The sequence below is a fragment of the Salarias fasciatus genome, chromosome 11 (genome assembly GCF_902148845.1).
Source record: "Salarias fasciatus chromosome 11, fSalaFa1.1, whole genome shotgun sequence".
In the NCBI taxonomy this organism is placed as follows: domain Eukaryota; kingdom Metazoa; phylum Chordata; class Actinopteri; order Blenniiformes; family Blenniidae; genus Salarias; species Salarias fasciatus.
Window position 1 is genome coordinate 29,805,501 of NC_043755.1, and position 17,489 is coordinate 29,822,989.

Sequence of the window (17,489 nt, forward strand, 5' to 3'; positions counted from 1 at the left end):
GTTTTACAGATTTGAGTCAGAAACTTAATTATTTTCTGGAGGACAAAAAAAAAAAATGTAATCACATGTCTGGTTATTTTATTCTTCAAAAAAATTCTCAGGTCTATTTAAAACCCTTATTTTGGAGGGATTTTTATAGTTTTGAAATGAAAACGAGTAAACGTTTCACACTGATTTTCAAAAATAGTCCAATCTGATCGATGTAAATTGATTAAAACTCCTAATAGGGCTTCTCTTTTGGGAGCTAAAAGGAAGAAAAATAAAGAAAGGAATGAGAAAAATAAGGGGATGAAGGAAAATAGGAAAAAAGAATAAAGAGTCAAAGAAAAAAAATCAGGAAAAAGAGGAGAAAAATTCCAGTATATTTAAAACTGCTCAAGCAAATAGGAAATGCTAACTAGATAGCTAAAAAGATTAAGATAGATACATGAAATGGCTGAAGTGGGGAAATATGTGAAATATATAACGTATCTAGAGGTAACTTTTTACATTTTATGACATTTTATTTGGTACAAAATGGTGAAAATGGCGAGGCAGCAGACGTCTGCTTTAAATAATAGACCATCCATATGAATCCAAAAGGATGCTCAACTACAAAATATATATATATATACATATATATATATATATATATATATATATATATATATATATATATATATATATATATATATATATATATATATTTATATATATATATTTGGTTTGTTGATGGTAAAGAATAATAAATGCGACCTTCTCTGTATATATACAGTGAACCGCCACTCAACTTAGACAGTAAAACTTTGAAATATGTTGTTTAAAAAGACAGTCACTCAAGTAAATAAATGAGCTATTGCTAGCTGTTGAGTCACATTCATTCCAGCATTTTTAACTTTCCAAACAGGTGAAACCGTCGCCTCTGCCCAGCGAGTGGAACGGCAAGACGGAGAGCTGCATCCTCAACATCAACTCCACCATCTACGACGAGATCCAGCAGGAGATGAAGAGGGCCAAAGTCTCGCAGGCGCTGTTCGCCAAGGTGGCCGCCTCCAAGAGCCAGGTAGCCCAAACTCACACCCGCCGTCTCAAAGTGCCGCCAAATCCACTCAGTCGGTCCGAACGCCGTCGCGTTTCAGTCAGGAACCAGCGGAGACGTTCAGACAGGAAACAGTAACTGTTCTCTCAGTGGTTCAGGTTGTGTCGCTGCTGCCAGCCGTTAGTGTTTTATCAGTCTGCTTTTATCAGCGCTGTCGTCACCTTTCATTTTAAACATGGATCCCAACAGCTGAACTTTGAAGACTTTATTTATGTTTATATTTTCACAAAACCAAACAATTAATACGGAAAATGACTAAAGCCTCAAAATAAAGACAATTTTAATGAACTTTTTGGGGCAAAACAAGCCAATTGCCTGCCGTGTTTTGACGACCCTGCTTTAAACCTTCTGGAAATGGAATAAATTTCTCTACAGATTTTTGTAAAAGATTAACCTAGCTCAACTTTATACTGTTCTTTCTCATTATGTGTTAGCTGTTCAAATTTAAGCATTTTCTTTTGCACAAGTTTGTGTCCATTCAAGTCTCTTTCACCTTTTTTCAGTGCAAAAGTGTCACAAAGTGTGTTAATATTACAAAATCCAGAAATGTTGCTCAAGCCTGAGCAATCTGAACTTTGTTTGATCATGTATTTAGTTTTCATTGATATTTTTTTATTAAAAATTTGGAAATAAAACAGATGAGAGTAAAAATAGAAGTGATAATTAAAGAAATCCACCACTTCATGTTTGAATTAAAAATTAATAGAACAGACATGAAATAGTGCAACACGACAATAAATGTTTCTGAAGCTTCTACTTTCAAATCTGTACCTGCCAACAAGAGTCGTTTATTGCAGTCGGAAAATACAGGAAATCCCTCCTTTGACCAAAAAGTGGACTGAGTTTAGAGTTTAGAGTTAATGGTTCGACAGCTCTGCTTCACTTAAACCTTTAAGAGAAGTGAATTTGATGTGTGACAGTCGCTGTAATCACTGTGTGGAGGAGATTTCATGAACAGAATGAGCAAGACGTTGATAGAAATTGGAGTTTACTCCAGTTTTTCTCCACTTTCTGAACATAAAATGAAACAGTCGCTTCATCTTGGATTCCAAAGCCCTTTTTTTTTTTCTTTTTTTTTTTTTTCCCGAGTTACCTTCCACTGTCTGAAAGAGTAGCATAACTTGCCAATCCCGTTTTCATTAAGAAAAAGCAGCTCGCGGAGCCGTAATGATACGCTGCGGATCCAAACCTGAATTTCCAGACGTGGGTATGTCATTTTTTTAGCCCACACATGCAAACAGACAGACACTCGTAAAGATCTCTTTTTAATTCAACGTAAAGATCGTTTCATCTTTTTTCAAATTTAGACGATCTGATCTGTGTCTTTCGGAGCGTTTTCTGCTCTCCTGATAAACACTCATGAAGGAAAACCCATTAAAACATCTGTGCGGCGCCTCTCACCTGGATGTAAACGTGTAAGGTGGAGAAGTAAAAGTCCACGCAGCCAGAGTTGCGTCAGTGCAGCGCTGCACTGATTTATGGGCATAATGACACATGTCTTCTTTATTGTGGGTTTGGAGTTTAGCAGTCGACACTGTTTCAACACCAAACAAACCTGTTTATATTAGCTCCACTCACCCTGTCATCTTCTCACAAAGAGCACACAATAAAGGCCTGTGTGTGCTGGAAACAGTAAATTGCAGAGAAAACATACCGCGCGTTTAACTCTTTATTAAAAGCAATTTAGGGGGGAAGAGAACGTTGCGCTAAGGACTTATTATTAAAGGTTTTCATGTGTCTGTCGCAGGCACAGTGGGGAAGAATTTCCACAATTGTGCTTGATGAAGAAGACGGAGGGGGGAGAAATAGATCACCAAGGGCGGAATAATCTTGAAATATCTGCAAAGGCTTTATTTTTTTCTTGCTGATTAGGATGATTATACCCCCAGATAGCTTTGTTTTACCAAATTGCAGTTTGATGCACAAACCACTGTTTTTGTTAAGGAGTTCAAAGACTCCTTGGAAAGGATGGCGAGCGAGGCAGGCGCTCCCGTCTCCCCCGTCCTCTCGGATGAGGGTTTGTCTGGGAACAGGTTTCCACCGTGCCGCCCCTCCCCTCCCCTCGCCGCTCCTCGCTCTGTCTTGCCCCCTCTACCTCTGGCGCCCCCTCCTCCCTCCACCCTCCCCGGTTTCTGCCTCTCCTTTCACGTCCCATTCATGGCAGGCGGGTGTGAATGTGAATTGAGCAGCAGATAAGAAGTGTGCTAATTATGCCTCTGAAAAGGGGCCTGGGAGAGCACTTATCTCTGGCTCTATCTCGTAATGGGCGCTCCCCGGGCAGCTGGTCTCCCCCCTTACTACCCAGCCGGCATCGCCGCCGCTACCGGCACCGCCAGGCCGGCGGCTGCTCCGCCCCGGCCACAAACCCCTGAACCCCGGCCATCGGATAGCGGGACGCGGCGCTCGGCGGCTCTCGGCCCTCAGTGCAGCCTCAGCGGCGTGTACTGTCGTCATCTCGCGCGTTTCGTCCCGTCCGTACGTCACATGACGGAATCCAGGTCGACGTTTCAGTGCTTTAAATGCATCGCTTAGCGGACTGAGAAAACTGCTTCAGTCTGGAAAATCATCAGGCGTCGTTTTGTGTACATAATTTCTGCAATATTGACAATTTATCTATATTTTAACATAAAAAAAATACATATCTCAAAAAAGAAGCTATTATACAAATAGATTCCAAAAACGTTTGTGATGAGAATGACATGTTTTGGGACAAAAAAGAAAAAAATGATGGCAAGAGAAAGAGCACTGTGTGTATTTATTTTGAAGCACATCGTTATTGCGATACCGAACGTTTCCTGTTTAATTATTGTTGAGCAACTTGAATTTGTGCGTATGAAATTCTGAATATAGATATATGTTCATTTTACAGTGATGATGCTCATGATATTTCTAAATCTTTATGGTAAATAAGTTCACAGTGTACAGAATTAGATTTATAATCAGTAAAATTTATGCTTGTTGGAAAATAAACAAGACCATATAAGATGCTGCTTGTTATGAAAATATACAGATTATTTGAAATATGTAGAATCCGGCTCTCATCCGTGCAGCCAGAGTCTCATTCTGCTCGTGTTACCGTCTGCAGTGGAGGAAATCAGGCATCTGTGCAGACACCCATGCTCAGATATTCACAGCGTTGAGTGTTTTTGTCTGAGGAGACGCGACCCTCCGTGTGTCAGGAGGAGAAATGTGTTTATTCACAACGTTCAACAGCGTCACTCAGGTCAGGAGAGGGTTTTTTGCCTCCGAGCAGGCAAAAAAAAAATTAAAAAAAACATGAAATAAAACCGGTGGACTGGTGAAGTGGAGGAGCATGCCAGGCAGCAGCGGCTGCTGGAGCCGGGGTTGGTGATGAGGATGGAGGATGGGCTCGGCTGGCAGCGCGCCCATATGGGGTCCGGGGAAATAATGGCGGGGGGGAGGGGGAGGAAGAGGCCTCATCACCCAGGCTGGCACCGTCCTGTCAGCTCGGTGTGCAGTTCAAACTCTTCAGCTCGGCTTAGGATTTCCCAGCATGCTTACGCAAGCACGGGGTCAGTGTGTTGGCGTGTTTAGTGTAGTGTTTTTTGTTTTTTTTTTTGTTGCTGCGCTAGCACACATTCGCAGAGCGGCAGGTGATGCAGCTAAAAGAAGGTTTGCTGTTTTGTTTTTTTTAAATATCTAAAAGAAGTTTACAGGCCGCTGCGTGCTCAGGTGTGTGTGCGTTCACTGTGTGTAGATTTGCTTTCCTGTGCATCAAATATGGGTTTATGTGCAGGCGCATTTAATGTTTGGGCCAGTGTTTGTGCAATCTAGTGTGTGTGTGTGTGTGTGTGTGTGTGTGTGTGTGTGTGTGTGTGTGTGTGTGTGTGTGTGTGTGTGTGTGTGTGTGTGTTTGGGGGTTTCTGGAACGCAGCCATTCTGTCCTCTCCTAGGGCTCATAACCGCAGCAGGCCTCTGCCAGCCCTTAACTGCCCCCCCACCCCCTCTCTCTCTCTCTCTCTCTCTCTCTCTCTCTCTCTCTCTCTCTCTCTCACACACACATATTCAATGTTGCATTTCAATCACTCTTTTACTGCCACATATCCAGAGTAGTAACTACAGAGCAGTGAATCCAGCCCGCGCCGTTGTTCCTCCGTCGGATTAGCGGCGGCCGCTCGCGCCCAGCCAGTCCGGCGGTTTTGGGTGTTTGTCTTGAGTAAGCCACCCCGAGATGTTGTGTTGATAAAATAGAAAATCATTATGCATGATCCGTTCCTCAATGATTCAAGAATGCTCCGTCTCCATTTCGCTCCGGGACGTGTCAGATTTGGAGAAAACAACTGGTTCGAATCCAGCGACGACGCTGCCAGAAGTGGCGAGATTTGCCAAACGGCCCGGTGTTTTTTTTTTTTTTTTGTTTGTTTGTTTGTTTTTTTGTGTGATTTTTTTTCCCCCCCGCCTGCAGAGGTGCTCGAGCTATGATCTGGATCGCCCCGAGTCGGTGTCAACATTATTAACTGGCTCAGTCGGGCTCGAGCGCTATCTAGCAAGTTGCAGTGCTTTGTTTTCATCCGTGTTAACAGGGGGATGCTCGCTGTGTGTTGGCGAGCCTGGCAGAGGTGGGGGGTGGGGGTGGGGGTGGGGGTGGGGGGTTAGCTGAGGGTGGGACGGAGCGGATCGGGGGGGCATCCCTGTGACACGACTTTCATGTCTGAACATCCCCGACGCTTCCTGCGAGGAACTGAGCGAAGGACGGAATCAGAGTCCCCGCTGTCATGAAACAAGCACCCTGGGAGCTCCGCGCACGGCGGGGCTCAAAGCCCTCCGACTCCGAGATGACCAGTGGAGCACAGAACGCCGCCGCCGCCGCCGCCGCGGCCACCAGCACCACCCTCCCTTCCCCTCTCTCTCTCGTTCACTCTCCCCTGGAAGAGGCTACGCTAATTAGCCAGGCTCTAATGAGACAGAATGGCACTGATCTGGTCCACCGCTGCGCCACCGGGGGGGCCGAGCAGAGAGGGGGGTGGTGCAGCAGGGGGGGGGGGCGAGTGGGTAGAAAGAGGGGAGAGCGAGCACGGTGGTGGTGGTGGTGGGTGGGGGGGAGGGAGAGGAGGTTGGTGTATGCCATCTGTCACCCTGCACCCGCCTGGCACGGCAGTCCCTGGAGTGGAGGGTGGGGGGGGGGTGGGGGGGTGGAGGGGGGTGTGGAGTGAGCGCCGAGCTGGAGATGTGGTGTGGAGGTGGGGAGTGGGTGGGGACGCTGATATCAGAAGGAAGGGAGGTGACGGAGTGACTGCGACTGCTTCCTGTCCGGAGTCACTCGGAGGGGTTTGATCTCCGGCATCGAACACGTGATCCACACATGACAGCGCGCCTGTGTCACTCCACTGCGTCCAATGGCTGCCGAACAAGAGGGGCAGATGGCTGACCTTTTCCCTGTCTGTTCCCGGACTGTGACTGTTCACGGCTCCGCCTGTTAGCGAGGAGCCGCTCGGGGTCACTGTGTTAAAAGTCCCGTTTGGCGTGACGGCGTGTTTTTTTTTTTTCCAGACGGCGTTAACTCTTCTATTTCCGTCCCGCCGCCGCCGCCGCCGCAGACCCCATTTGGCACGCCTGTTTCCGAGAGCCGTTACTCCGGCACTGTTTGTAATCTCCAGGAAATTGACAAACCAGCAGAAAGCAGAGAAGCGGAGCTCTGCAAACATGTCAAGGCGGCCTCCAGGACTTCTGTAGCACAACCGTACAACCGCGGAGGAGCTTCACCAACGTGTCGCACACTCGTACCGTAAGCTGCTCGGCACACAGTCAGCCTGAAAATGTATTTCAGCGAGAACGCCATAAAGTCACACCAAATCCGAGAATCCTCATCATAAGACCCCCCTCAAACTCAAACTTATTTAAAGTTTTCGTCATCTTGCGGCTGGACGAAGTCTCTAAAATCTACATCCAATCAGAATGCTAGTTTGAACTTTTAAGCCCCGCCCACATCATTGTGGTACAGCTATAGCAGAGACGCTAGCTTTAATTATCGGATCTCACACATCCAGGCTAAATGGTGACTGAAAATGCCAATCAAAACAACAACACGTCTGGATTTAGCAGTGATTTCAGTTGGAACAGATGAACTGAAGCCGACTGAACTAAACTGCTGAAGCTGCGAAAAAGACGATTAGCCCAAATGGCTAAAATGACGAAAAAGGCTAAAACTACCACACTATTGATACACCTAAAATGCTAAAACTGCTAAAATGATAACAAGAGATCAAGTGGTGAAATTATCCAAACACCCTCAAAATGCTAAACAGCCAAAGTGGCTAAAACAATCAAATCTTATAGCTGCTGTAACAGCTAAACCTCCTACAACAGCTCAGGAGGTTCAAAATTAATAGTGGATTCTGTTGAAATAAGTAAAGCAGCTCAAATTACCTAAATGCGGTAAAATGATGGTAATCGCACACTGAGCTAAAAACAGTTAAAATGACTTTTAACCCAAATGTTCAGCTTCAGAGGCAGAAACAGTTCAATGTAAAAACAAAGCTGTCAGCATTTATTGATTGTTTTTCATTTTATTAATGCAACGTGAAGCACAGCTTTGATAAACATAGCCGAGCTTCATGCTCTATAAGTTCATCGGCGGTCTAATCTTCATTTTGAGCATGTTTTGTGCTTCCAGGCTGATTTATTTGGTGTGAAGTCGACAGTAAAGTGTCATTTGGTCCAAAACGCGCAGACCTCTGAGCCCGTTCCGGCGCTTCACTGCGCTTTTAAATGACGCTGAAGGAAAGTAAAATTGACAGCGGAGATGTTATCAGAAACCGTTTTTAATATCAGGACTCGTGCCAGGGTGGCGATCATTGCCAGAGGCTTCGCGCGCGCAGTGGAAATCTCGCATCACTTCTCATAAGTTCCACTTCCTGTGCCGTTCGGTGTGGGGGGGCTTCACATCCTCCACACCTCTCTCTCTTAAATTAGGCAGATCAGAGTGAGCGCATCCCGGCCCCCGGGGATCCGAAAGGGCCGTGACTGTTTATTAATTGATTTATTTATTTATCTCTTGTGCCTGCTTGGTTATTAGGTTGCCATGGGAAACAGGCTTGGCCAGATCCCCCCCCCCCCCCGCTATTATTAAAGACACAATTTCTTGAACTGGAGACCCAGCTGTCTGAATAATTAATTTAGCGAATGAATTATCTTGCAAACGGTGAGTCTTCCCCTCCCTCTGAAATGAGCCTTTCTCTTATTGTTTAATGGACAGTGGAATCCCCTCGCCCCCCTCCCCCCTCACTCCCGCCCTCGGCGGGGGCGACACTGAGCATGCTCAGAGCACTTTTGCGTCTCTCCTCGCCATCGCTCTCACTTACGCCTCGCGCGCCACCTCTCACCCCATCTGTCTTCAGCCCGCCCACCCGCTACCCGGCGGTCCAAACCGGGAGTCTGCTCCGCCGCGAGCCGCCTCCCCGCCGCCGCCGCCGCCGCCGCCGACAAACCGCTTCCCGTCCGGCCCGGCTCGCGCCGCGCCGCGTCCCACCTCGGCGGCTCCTCCCGCTCCCTCGCATCCTTCCTGCGGCGGGCGGGGTGATTTCTCCTCCTCTAACCCACTCCCACTGTCTCCACTTCTCCTGACAGACCACACAGGGCTTGTTCTGAGGCCCATTCTCGCTAATCTGATCAGGCAGGCAAATACGCCGGGAAAAGCGCTTTAATGATCCCCCTAATTACCTCAAGTCAATACCAACTGTATTATTAGACTCGGGGAAAATATTCCATTAGGGTGCCCCCCGTGGGAGTCCCCCCTGTGCGCGCCGATGTCACGCGCCGCGCGCCCCCTACGCTTGTAATTAATTTTATTTACACACGCAGGAATGCACAAGGTCGCACCTGCAGCCCGGAGCCGCCCGACTCGGCCCGCCTAATCAGATCTGTCATAATTACCATTCTGCATGCTTCTGACACACGCCGGGAAATATTTCAATTTAACTACAGCCACTAGCTCCAGCAGATGCAGTCTGAGAGTGTGTGTGCGTGTGTGTGTGTGTGTGTGTGTGTGTGTGTGTGCGCAGACAGTGTGTGAGCGAGCTATCAGGACCAATCCAAGTCCTCATCCTGCTTCTCTGCACATTATTTGTTCTAAAACACCTCTTTCTGTCATTTCCTCTCTCCCAAAGAAAAATGACCACATCAGTCTTTTTCTGCGGCGTCTCCTGTTGTGTCCATTTTGCCAATAATGTGTATAAATTGAGCTTTTTTTTTTTTTTTTTTTTTTTGCTTTTGTTTTTTTGCTTTTATCCGAGCATATTGTGCAACTTCCTCTTCCAAATCACCTCATAGAGGAAGCGGCTTCAGTTCCAGCTTATTTAAAACTCTGACATGGATTCTGTTTATTGATGCAGCACATATGTGACAAATAACGAAGCTATTTATTCCACTCTATCATCATGCATTGTGCACATATGTGCATTTTTGTGCGCACTTTATGCAAATCTCACATCAGAAAGTCGCGCTGTAGTTTCCAGTAACACATCATTTGCACAAAAAGTGCGACAACAGCACAGGACTCCGATTTTTTAAGCCAAATCAGTGTGACTTTCACTGCTTAAAACTGATGATGTCCCTATTTTAACAATTAGAAACGCCATTGAAGTCGAAGCAAGCTGCCTTTTTTAGCAGCACCGAGAGATATCTGGAGATAATTTCCCTCAAAGTTCAACAAAACGCGGAAGAAAGACTCGAATCCAGCGAGACTTTTTAAGGAGGAATATTTGTTGGCTTTCATTAGTATCTGAAGCAAACTTGCAGACCAATTAAGAGCACTTATTTGGCTGACATGGACAATTTGCAGGTTCTCCGCTATTTCAATCCCTAATTCAATAAGATCAGTCATGATTTATCAGCCTAATTATGCTTTGATATTAGCAATTAAACCCCAGCTTTGAATTAAATCTCAATCACGCTTTTATAATTGATGGAATCAGACTCCATGTAGGTGCTTTTCTGTGTTTTGTAATGTCGCCGCAGTTGTTGTTTATCTGCAGTTCATCTTTCGGCGTGTTTGTTGTCTTGTGTGCATTCATCCTCCATCTGCCTGAGCAGTATTGAATAGAGGGGAGAGAGGGAGGGAGGGAGAGGAAAAGAAAGAGGAAAAAAAAAAGATTATAAACAAGAGGTAAATTTGTGGTGGGAGAACAGTGTTTGAACATTGAGTGTGGCTGTGCAGACAGCGCTCGCTCCTGCCCAAATATCAGCCCACCACCAGGCGAAACTAGATTATGGTGCAATTTCAACAGTACTAATATTTGATACAGAGAGGCACATGTACTCAGGCGTCATCGGCGGCTCGCTCCGCAGCCATTTTGTACACATAATCAATCTGTAGTGCTTTACTGGGAGCGAATTTTTCCTAATATGTGATATTGATTGATATTTAAAGCGAAGTTTGCCTTCTTAAGAGATAAAATGTGTTGCCTGCAAATGTTTCTTTTAGCACCGCGGACAAACACGGGGCGAGGCATTAAAACGATCGAGCAGTTAAATTTGCAAATATGCAAATTGGACATGTTTTTTCTGTGTCTTAACTACCTTTTTTTTTTCTTTTTTTTTTTTGTAATGCTGCTAGGAAGTGAACTGTGGGAAACTCCCAGGTTGTACGATTGGAAATGGAAGAAGTTTGCAGGAAAAGAATAAAAATGTGTGGCTTAAAAAAAACAAAAAAAAAAAAAGAAAACGAAGTGTGAAACCACACAGATGTTTAATGCGCTCCATTTTTGATGGACTGGTCATTTGCCTTTGGTTATTCTTTATGCTCCATCTGCCTCTATTTGGTTGCTGGAAAAAAAAAAAAAAAAATTCCCCCCCGAACGCTTTATTGGCCGGGCGGCCGTGACGTAAAACGGTTTCTGGGAGCGAGCGCTGACACAGAAGCGAGGGGCCATTTCCTGCACAGTCATGCCACAATGTGCACGGTGTTAGCCGTCAATCTGTTGTCGTCGGAGAGGTCGCGACCCCTCTTCAGAGAACGCCCGCCGCTTGGCGAAGGCTCCTTCGGCTCCTCCGCCTCGCGTTTGGCACGTAGGATTCGCACTGGCAAATTTCTCTCCTAAAAGCTGAGCCACTGACACACACACACACACACACACACACACACACGAAAAAAGAAAAAAAAAAGAGGATAGTGACACAATCTGGCAACCGCAATCTGGAAAGCATCCACTCTGACAAGACATCAGAGTCGTATCAACATGATTTAATAATAAAAAGAAATATTTTTTCAAACGGCGAGTTTCAGATGATTCAGATGAGTCAGTTTTTTTTAATCCCAAAAAGCTTTTTTCTTTCTCTCCTTCCTGATCCGTACATGGGAGAAGGAGGAATTTCATCATTTCTGTGGTCGCAGATCCAAGCCTCCTTAGGGCCTATCTGTCATTTCAAAAAGATGTCCGTTTGATCCGCCGGTTTTGTAGTCCGCCCGCTTCTGAAGGCTCAGGACCGGCGCGTGAATCCAAATCAGATGGCGAGGCCACCAGGAAACGCACATTAAACAGAGGTAAATAAAAATATGCCTTTTTTTTTTTTTTTTTTTTTTTTTTACAATGAACAACTCTTTGATCATCGTATAGTCAACATAGAGGCTTAGCTCTGTTATAAATAAAGTGGTATATTTTTAGAAGAAGATGCTAATTTTCTTTATCTGTGAAATATTAAAGTCCTTGTTGCTTCTGTCTGGCATTTTTAATGTTGACATCATTTCTTTAAGAGAAAATAAGTAGGAAAAAATGGAGATTAAAAGTAATATTTAGCTAATTAAAACAGTTTTTATCACCATATACAAACAAAGGCAGTTAATGCTCTTTGTGGTCAAAATAACTTCACATGATTACTTCTTACAATAACAGGAAATATAACTTTTCTCATAAAAATTGCATTTTATGTGCTGTGTGGTGATTATTATGAGACATCTGGACTGTGACAGTCATTTCGAGATATATAATCAGACATTTTCCATATTTTTTCTCCTGTAAGTTGAAAAATTCTATGTCATTTTGTCCGTTTTTAAATATTCCTGTAAAAGTTAAAACAATAAACCAAGAAATGTGTAACTACTGTTCAGAAACATGTCTTCATGTATAATAACTGTGACTCTACTTGGTTAATAATGGCAGAAGCTGCAGTAGAAAGTAACCCAGAGGTGAAAAGAGTACAAAAGTACTCATAACAACACTCGAAGTATTACTTCTGATGGCTTCAACTTTCCCTTTTACCTGCGTTTAATTGGCATTAGCAGGGATTTAATTCAATTTAGCGGTTTAACCAGACACATATGTTCAAAGCTCATTCCTCACACGAGCAGCATTTATAAATATTAAAGTCTGGTGAAGAAACGAGAAGCAGGAAATTGTTGATGAAAATGCAGATCAGAAGGTTTTGATATTAAGTGAATTTGTGGGCGTTTTCAGCAAAGAAAATTATTTGGTGTAAATGACTTAAGCGTGATTAACAATTACATGAAAAGTACCTAAAAATACACCTGAGCCACACAGATTTGAGTGTTTGTTGCTCACATGTAAGCTTTGCTTTTGGACTCTCGTCTCTCATCTGTTCTATTTTATTCTTCTCTATAATCCATAATGCAAAGATCTAACAGGTGCGACACTTGCAGGCTAGATATAAATGCAAACCCTCTAATTCAGGGTTGTCAAACATAAGGTCAGTGGGCCAAAACCAGCCCACTACAGGCTCCAATTTGGCCCAAACTTCCCAAATAATTGAGACAATTTCTAAGAAAATCTTGTTTTGTTTTTTTGGTTTTTTTTTTTTTTTAGACTTCTGAGCAAAGATATTAATGAAGCGAGCTCCCTCATTTTAGGAACTTAGCCTTAACACCCATAATGCAATGGCTATAGATGCTTTTTATAACATTTCACTGTAGTTTGCTCAAGAAAGGTTCAATAAAACTGACTTTATGTTTGCAAAGCACTCATTTCCAGTAGTCATGCTTGTTTTTGTATGGCATTTTCATTACGTAAACTCTGCGTCAGAACACGGTAAAGCCTTATAGTTTGAATTTAAAGGTTTGTGTGACACTGTTTGAAGAGTCCTGAACTGAAATGTGTTTGACAGCCCTGCTCTAACTAGTGCACAGAAAACAGTCTTTTGATATAAAAGGAAAAATGGCCATTTAGAAATGTGGAAAAACATCAAAAAAGGATTTCCAACCAAAAATTGAACATTAATCATGAAAACAAAAGAAAGATATTTAGGAAGCATTTATCAAAACCAGTGTTAACAGGTTTTGTTCATGTAGTATCTAAAGATAGGAAGACTAAGAGTTAAAATAAAACTAATTGTTAATATGAATTCATAGACGACTGGGAAGAAGCAGCTAAAAAAAGGTAATATGTCAGATAGAAATTTAAACTGCTTGGATATAGCTCTGTTCTCAATGCGACTCCACATAAAAAGCAAAGCAAATGTTTCTGTGAGCTTCTTTTTTGGAGTAAAATTTAAAGGAAAAAAATGCAGACACGGGCAAAGGACCACATTATGATAGAAAAGAGAAATAAAAAAACAGCTCAGTAATCTTGTTTCCAGTAACGTTAGATACATTAGTATTTAGTAATTTCCTGTTGCGATCCTTCCCCACTTGCCCTCAGTGAAAGAAGCAATGCTAACACGATTACTTTGCATTACTTTGGATATATGCTGAATGCTGGGTCGGGTAATCTGCTCCTTATGCTGCAGCGAGACAAATCTGAACGCTAAAATCTCGCTAGCAGTCATCTCTTTGGTGCGAACCTTTCCCCTTGTCCCGATCGTCTCTCTATCGCATCGCCAGTGAAAGGAAATAAACATGATTACTTTGGGTATATAATGAATACGCCACATAACCCGACGCATTCATCCAGCTGCAGCGGTGCTCAGATAATGTGTTAAATCCTTTGCTGAACCACAATTAATTCCTTCCCCTTAAGCACTGATGGTGGGATCACCACCACAGAGGAGCACGCAGTCGAATTAACACTTGTCCTTTGGTTAAAAGGGGTAGATAGAGTTTTTTTGGGGGGCTGTTTGGGCCCTTGCTAAGCTGACTAATTATCTGAGAAGGCAAATTACACAAAGACAATTGAATAGAGGCACAAGCAGACAAATAAATAGGACTTTGTGGTGTTTAGCTGGTTTGTTAGCGGGGTACAATGTGGGCTCTCTCTTTTTTTTGTGGTTGTGTTTTTTTTTTTTTTTTTCTCCCCCCAAAATATTTTTTGGCTCTCGGATTTGCTTTTGCAGTTCAATTCAGGCCGCTGACCCCATTTCCACTGGCCTTTTCTTCCTCATAGACAATTTGTACAGTCACTGCGAGCCGTCCTGCTCGCACATAAAGACTCACTCGCCTCAAAACAAAAAGAAGAGAGAGAAAAGAGAGAGAGACAGAGAGAGGGGGAGAGAGAGAGAGAGGGAGATCTGGCCCTGAATTGTGCAGTCAATTATTGCTTATTGTTGCGGGAGATTCACATATGCCCGAGCATCAGGAAGGACTCAAGACTCGTCAGCAGATGGGCGTCCACCACGCCGTAATGTATTTACCACACAGCGCACGTTACCTTGCAGGTCCAACGTGCACGTGTGCAGTCGCTGATTTTTTTTTTTTTTTTTTTTTCGTATTCATTTATTTATATATTTTTTGTTGAGGGCGTGCTCCGGGAGAGAGAAACAGGTTTGAACATCCCGTGTTATCGGCTGCGTTTATCTGCACGGTGTCGTCTGCCAGAGCTGGGCTGCTGCCAGGTCCGAGGAGGAGGGAAGACAGTAATGCATTGTCTTCGCCCTCCGCACCACCCCTACTTTTAGCTCCCTCTCTCTCTCTCTCTCTCTCCACCCGGGTTCAGACACAGGAGAGGTCTGTCTGGCAGCCACAACAAAAGACACAATCATTTCTTCATCTGCAAGTTTTGTTTTTTTTAAATAATTCTTATCCGTACGAGTGATGGAGATCTGAACGGTACTGAGTGTACTCCTGCACTCAGAGGCATTATTTCTAGTCATGCAGTAATCCGAGGAAGAGAAAGGGTGGGGGGGGGGGGGGCATTGAAATGGCAATTCGATGGACATCTGTTGGCTTGTTTTATTTATTTATTTGTTTGTGCGGTGGCGAGGCGAGGGCAGCTCCATAGCAAGCAGTCCGTATCAGAGGGCGAGGCGTCGGCTTGCTTCAGGGTTTCCCCTGAGCGCCGTGCCGGGGGTGAACGGGTGAACGGGTGGGTGGGTGAATCCGGCGCTGTTCTCCCTGCTGACAGAGCGGGCCTGTGCTCTCATTGGCGGCGTGTGACGGCGCCGCTCATGCACGCTGCACTCGGCGTCGCATAGCTGGGTGAATCTCGCGCATGAATTCAACTATTGTGTCGCAAAGGAAAATATTTTTTATCAGCTGTTTGCAGCGGGAGCGCGCTCAGCCGGCTCGGGCTCCGGTTCGTCTTCTGACCTCTGACCTCCGATCCCTTCCGTCTCTGGTCAGCTCCGGCTCGGAGCCGCAGACGGAACGAGGCTCCTTGATTGTCAGTCCGGTTGTTCCAAACTAATTATTAATTAAGCAACAGTGACCCAGAGGCGGCGGATTACAGCGCAATATTGTTGCAGGTGTGTGCCAACACAGCCAGATAATCCTACGCCTGTCAGTACTTATTGCTTCGATGAACCTGTTTACAGCATCTGCGAGTTCGACTGAGAAATGCGTGTGGAATTCAAATAAACTGCTTTTTTTTTCCAGCTCACTGCTGAAGCTGCACAGGCTGAGGTTATCCAGGTTGAAAGAAACGCGCTGCGTCGCCCCGGAAGGCCAATCCGGAAAGTGGATACAGGCGTGAAACGTGTTCAAAACGTCCCTTTAATAACAAGCGGTTGTGATTTATCTGAACTGGACAGAAAGTTCAGCCCCAGTAAGGCTCCGTGTACTGAAAACGCATCTACTGTGAACTCTGAAACTCCCACGAGAAACTAAACTGGGAGTCATGACGCTCTGGAGGAAAACATGGTTCTGATTGTCCGTTGAGTTGCCCATGTGCAGATGGACTGTTGAGGAGCCCGAGAAGGCAGAAAGTGAAGTTTTCGCTCATTTACACGCCAACCGACCCCGAGTGGGGTTTTTTTCTTCAGAAATTTCCACCTTTGGAGTCACTTTAAAAAAGTAGCATTTTCAGTGGTTTTGAGCACCGCTGTTGTCTTACCCTTTAGATCAATTATTGAAATTGTAGCAATCAAAATAGCCTTTATTGTCATCGCAACAAGTTACCGAAGTTACAAGTTACAACGAAACTGACCGTTCTTGGAGGGACTGTTGAACCAACAGCCGTCAAAAATGCAGAAAAAGTTTTGTGTTTTCACTTAAAAATATCATGTAAAACAGGGAAATCAACATCAATTCATCTATAGAAGCCAAAAACTAAGTACTAAATGTAAAATGCTAATCATCAGTCACCATAAAATTATTTAGAAACCATCTTTGCGCTTTGTCTTAAAGCTCACAGAGAGAATTCTTTAATTGCCAAACTTAAATTTGTATTTTTTTCTTCTCTACTACTAAAAAACAAACATATGTAGCAGAAGCAAAGCCTGAAGAACCTTTTTATATCTTTAAAATTAAATTGGTGACTTTTTCTGAGCTGGATATTTCACTTTAAAATGGACGGTCACAACCAAACAGCAGCCACTAGTGGCCAAACATAGAAACTGCATAGTTTCCTGCGTAAACGGACATGGGTTTGAAACTGCGGCAGATGCTGATTCTGGCATTCTTTCCCCTCGGTGAGAATCGGGAGACGTTCAGCTGGATCTTTGTGGCCCGGACTGGAAAAACGCAGTGAAGCGCGGATAGCGAGAGCTGAAGCATCGCCGCGCTGAACTACCTGTTCTATTTATTTATAGAGAGCCCTTAATGATCTCAAACAAAACATACGAGCGCACTGCATTGAAGAGCCCTAGATTTTTTTGTTTCCTGGGCCGTGCTGGAACACTTTAGCGGCAGGGGCAGCGAGTACCATGATCCAATCAAGAGCAGTTGGTGCTTGTCAGCTGCGGTGGAGAGGCTCGACAAATCACATTAAACAATAAAGAGGAAAACAGATTTGCAACAGTATGAGTGTGGTAATGCCGGGCATTAAATCTTGTCGATGCAGAGAAAAATATGGATATATAAAGCAGCGTGCGATTAGCGAAGAAAACAGAAGGAGGGAGGGATGCGTTGTCTTGCCATTTAAAGACAAGAAGCAAGAGGAGGAAGTGGAGTTTAAACCTTATATCTTCATTCAAAACATGCAGCTCTGTAACTGCATGCAATGAAAACAAAATGATAGTCGTCTATTTGCAGAGCGTTAATGCAACGTATTTTCACTCCACAACATCTTGCGTGTTTAACAGTAAATTTGCTCTATATTGTCCAGCAAGTACTTAAAACTACCAAATATTG

General features: G+C 44.2%; 1 protein-coding gene across 6 annotated transcripts in view; it reads left to right on the forward strand.

Moving 5' to 3' along the window:
* satb1b (SATB homeobox 1b) overlaps positions 1-17,489 on the forward strand; it is a 73,919-nt gene that overhangs the window by 46,851 nt on the left and 9,579 nt on the right. For all 6 annotated transcript variants that reach the window (XM_030102025.1, XM_030102027.1, XM_030102024.1 and 3 more), the window contains one exon: positions 887-1,042. In XM_030102025.1, coding sequence (XP_029957885.1) covers positions 887-1,042 — 156 coding nt within the window. The remainder of the gene's footprint in view (positions 1-886; positions 1,043-17,489) is intronic.